The sequence below is a fragment of the Eublepharis macularius genome, chromosome 8 (assembly GCF_028583425.1).
Source record: "Eublepharis macularius isolate TG4126 chromosome 8, MPM_Emac_v1.0, whole genome shotgun sequence".
NCBI classification, from domain to species: domain Eukaryota; kingdom Metazoa; phylum Chordata; class Lepidosauria; order Squamata; family Eublepharidae; genus Eublepharis; species Eublepharis macularius.
This window is the reverse complement of record NC_072797.1, coordinates 12090311-12095140: the sequence shown is the minus strand read 5'-3', so window position 1 is coordinate 12095140 and position 4830 is coordinate 12090311. Positions and strand designations below refer to the sequence as shown.

At 42.3% G+C, this 4830-nt stretch overlaps 1 protein-coding gene across 1 annotated transcript; it reads left to right on the top strand.

Annotated features, from left to right (window-relative positions):
- Positions 1 to 205: 205 nt before the first annotated feature.
- IER3IP1 (immediate early response 3 interacting protein 1) lies at positions 206 to 4319 on the top strand. The gene is made up of 3 exons (XM_054987327.1): positions 206 to 402; positions 3149 to 3250; positions 4124 to 4319. Exons 1-3 carry the CDS (start codon positions 312 to 314, stop codon positions 4177 to 4179), a joined length of 249 nt encoding a protein of 82 aa, XP_054843302.1. The 5' UTR covers positions 206 to 311; the 3' UTR covers positions 4180 to 4319.
- Positions 4320 to 4830: the final 511 nt, after the last annotated feature.

Below are 4830 nucleotides of genomic sequence, written 5' to 3'. Positions count from 1 at the left end.
AATAAAATAAAAAAGGCGGGAAAAGAGACGCCGAGACGCACCGCCTTTCCCCCGCCTCGCGAGAGCGCGCCTCCCATGACCGTCATTCCCGCCTCGGTTAGAGCCACGTCCTGGCACGCATTGCGCAGGCGCAGTGAAGGAATGGGAGGTGCTGAGGCGGCGTGGCGCAGGCGCAGTGAGGGAATGGGCGGTGCTGAGGCGGTGCGGCGCAGGCGCAGTGAGGGGACGGGTGGCGCTGAGGCGGCTTTGCCTCCTGAGGGAGGGAAGAGAGTTGGGCCGCGGTGGCGGCGGCCTGACTGGGGACAGCGGCCATGGCCTTCACTTTGTATTCGCTGCTGCAGGCGGCGCTGCTGGTTGTCAACGCCATCGCGGTGCTGCATGAAGAGCGTTTCCTCCGTAGGAGTGAGTGTGGCGGGGGGGCGGAGGGGCGTCTCTCCGCCAGGGCCTCCTTGTCCCGCCCCGGGCCTCACACCCGTTGGGCGGGCGGACAAGAAAACCCTGGAGAGGGGAGTTAGGGGGGGGAGGTTAACCTCTGCCAGGTGATGGTGTTGCCAACCTCCAGGGGGGGCTGGAGATCTCCCGGAATTATCACTGATCTCCAGGGCACAGAGATGAGTTCCCTTGGAGAAAATGTCTGCTTTGGAGGGTGGAATTATATTCTGAAATCCCTCCCCAGGGCCCGCCCACCCAGAATCTCCAGAAATTTCCCAGCCTGGAGCTGGCAACCTTAGGAATCAAGGAGGGAGATCTTATATGTAACAGAGAAGGGGGCGAGTCTTGTTCCTTTGTTCATGCTGCCCCCGCAGCTGCTGTAGCATAGTGGTTAAATGGCTGGGCTCTGAGCCAGCTGGTTCAACTCCCAGTAATGCCATGGTTTCTACAGGTGGCCTTGGGTAAAGCATTCCTCTCAGCCCCAGCTCCCCATCTGTATTGTGGGGGATAATAACGACACTGACTTTTTTTTTACCACTCTCTGTGTGGCACTAACCTGTCCAGAAGGGTGGTATATAAGCACACTGCTATGTCTTTGTGAACTGTATCTGTTTACTCTATGGTATTGTTTATGGACATGTTTTTGAAATTAACTGAACTAATCTCACATTGTGTAATCCGCCTCGAGTCTCAGTGAGAAAGGCAGACTATAAATAACAATAATAAAATTATTATCCCCTTGCCTTGATAAATTTTCTTTGGTTTCTGAAACCAGCCCAGAACATTAGGATCCCAACTCCTATTTCAGCCTTCAGGATTTTGCATGTGCATATTTTGTAATTGTTGCTACTGTAACAAAAAATATTCAGTGCCAATGAAGTTTCTAGGTGGCATGGTGACCTGGCGCCTAGGATTTATCAAACCCTGGCTGCCCCTCCTCTTACCTTTTAGGACACTTAAGAACTCCTTTATTTTGAATTATGTGAAGAAGGGAGCTCTGACTCTCAAAAGCTTATACCCTGAAAATCTTATTGGTCTCTGAGGAGCCACTGGACTCAAATCCCTTTAATTTTGAATGTTTCGTAACATTCTTAAATACAAGTTGACCAAAATTTAATGGATACTTCTTCGCAATGGTAGATGTTGTAATATAGAAGAAGAATTTCAGCAGGTTAAGCAGAAGCAGGAGAAATAGTAAATTGGGGTTGTGTGTGGACGATTCTGACTGCAAGCAGCAGCAGATGTCGGATTAAAAATATAGTCAGGTCATGCATAGGGAATGTGTCTGGTGGGAACAGGGTTTTCATGCCATATGTCATATTTCTTGTTTGGAATAAAAATTATACAGAGAACTTGGGGGTGGTGTACATGGATTGCCCCTCTCCTCTCATTGTATTGCCTTTACAGCAGCATGAGATATGTTAGGCTGACAGAGCAACTGGCCCATTGATATCAAAGGCAAAGTGAGGCTTTGAAGCTAGGGTTTCCAAGCCCTAGTTTGTCCCTCTATGTGCCACATCACGCTTGCTGTCATGCCAACTTGTTGAGGGTTCATTTCTTTGTGTTCTGCAACATTTGTGCAGTAAAACCATGTATATGTAACTTTAACACACATACATACAAAAATCTTACATTGTTTTAATCCTACCCAAGAATCTTAGGTGATGAAAATGGTTCTCCAGTCCCCTCTTAGATCCTTGCAACAACTTTGTCAGCTATTATAGACTTCAGAGTATCTGGAAGGACCAATTGGTCTGAGGTTATCTAGTGAACCTCATGATAGAACAGGAATTTGAAAATGCATGCATGCTTTTTTTTCTTGTAATACAAAACTCAAAAGCATATTTTTTTGTGAATACTGAATAGGTTTGACTGTATACTTACAAGCCTATATTGAATAATATTTCTGACACAGAAAATATTCTTTATCGTAGCAAGTCTGTGCAATATAACATATTTACTTTTATACATGTGTGTCTAAATAAATGTATTGCTATATGCATATATGTTTAGGGCCCAGTCGTTTAGGCGCCAGATGAAGTGGAAGGCTGCTTGAGAGTATGGCAGGCATCTGCACAGCCAGGACAGGAGCTTGCTTACCCTATCTCATCCACATACAGTAAAAACAAAAGTGAAACTTTTTGAGCAGTATATTCCTGACTAGTGATTTAAACCAAATTCACCTTGCTGTTATATTTGAAGATAAAGGTTGTATAAAGATTGGATCTTTTCTAAGGCATTCTTGTAGTCAAGCTGAAGATTTTAAACGACTTAAGCGATTGGTCTGCAGGCAGACAACAAACCCCTGATTATATATTTCTGATGGGTTTAGCTTTCTGTTTGTTGGCTTCTATGATCATTATTTCTAATTATAGTTGAATGATATTTTGACTTTCTGTGTAGTTAAATTAATGAACTTCTATGGAAAATTGGAATTGACAGTCCATTTTTCCACATCTCACAATTTTCAGTGATTAGTTTGTGTTAACATACAGCTCTAGTTTTACAGAAATTCCCACCATTATAATACATCTTTATTTATTATTCCATTTCTGATTATCATTTCAAATAAGTTACCTGGTATTGAAGGAAAGTTTAGAAGCCTACTACAGTATTTGAAGAAAGCAACCTCTTTTTTCCAAGGTAGCTCACAAATATGTCTGACGGTTTCCATTATGAAATATTTCATGCACATTTTTATTTTTATGTTACACAGTTGGCTGGGGAACAGACCAAGGGATTGGAGGGTTTGGAGAGGACCCAGGAATTAAAGGACAATTAATGAACCTTATCCGATCTGTACGAACCGTTATGAGAGGTAACACAAATGCAGAAATTATTTTGTTACAGAGCATTGTTGAAATATTTTTCTTTGTAACACCTGTTGTTCTTGTAAGTTCAATTTGATAAAGACGTTACAAACTGAGCTACGTGTTACACGTAAGTTAATGTTTATCCCAGTTACTTTGTTTTTAAAAAGTAAAGCATGCCTGAAGTTGAGCAGGCAGTGATAATAATAACATTTGATTTATATACCGCCCTTCAGGATGACTTAACATCCACTCAGAGCAGTTTACAAAGTATGTTATCATTATCCCCACAACAACAATCACCCTGAGAGGTGGGTGGGGTTGAGAGAGCTCCTAGAAACTGTGACTGACCCAAGGTCACCTAGCTGGCTACAAATAGAGGAGTGAGGAATCAAACCTGGTTCTTCAGATTAGAGTCCCACACTCTTAACCACTACACCAAACTGGCTCTCTAGGTGGCTCCTTGCCAGCCATATTTTATGTTCAGAACGTCCTCAAGCAGTTTTCCCACATGCAGAAAGAAATGTACAGGTATGAATGTGTCATCATACTTGAAGGGTCTGGGCTGTTCAGTAACAGCCCAGATTATGATCAGTGAGGTGTCTGAGTTTAAAGGGGGGTTTAATTTTGAAATGCATAATGGACAATATAGTAAGGTTTCACTTACTAAAATTGTTGACACACCCTACCTCCATTGTGTTTATAACACAATACATTTTCCACAGAGAAAATATATTAGATTCCACCCCCACCCCCCGCAAGCGTTGAAATGGGAAGAGGTTTCATTTCCCTTTTTCAAAATAAACTTAGTCAGTTTAGTGCATTTTTTGTCATTTGTGGAGAAAATAATTCCTGTAATGCTCCTTTTTTTTCTTTTGTAGTGCCATTGATTGGGGTGAACACCGTTACAATTGTCTTGCTTTTGTTGTTTGGTTGAAGACAGCCTTTTCAGAGCAACTTGATGAGCATCCGGAACAAGCAGGCTGCAGACCAACTGGTGTTGTGTTCAATGGGATCCAGTCGGATTTAGCTGTGGAAACCACTCCCTTTTCTCAATAAAGTCACCCTTTGTATTTATTGCATTCCTTAATATTCACTCCCATTTAATTAAATCAGAAAAGTGAGTTGATGCAAAAGTGCTGTAGATATTCTGAACTGGAAGCAGATTTTCTCACTTGACTTTTAATAGTATCAAGTGCTTACGGTATGTGTTGTAACATATTGTACTATTTGCTTAAAGGTGCTGTTTCTTAAAAACCTTGTTGCTCAGGGTTGAATTTCCCAGCCGTACACTCAAGGAGTGGATGTGTGTGTTTAAGGCTGAACTTTTCAGTAATAATGACCCCATGAAAAAATACGCTAATGGTGTGTGCTTTGAGAAGCACAAGGTGAAAACTGGGCCAGAGTCTATATAGTGATTCGAGTATCACAGAAATTGAAATTTTGGCTGTTGACACGTTTGGCTGTTGACACATTGACAAAATGTTTTTGAGTAGAGCTGAGTAAGCAGATGCTTATGGTTATTTTTATACACCCACGACATGTTAACAGGCAGACAGATTATATCTTGAAAGTGCTGTGCAAAACA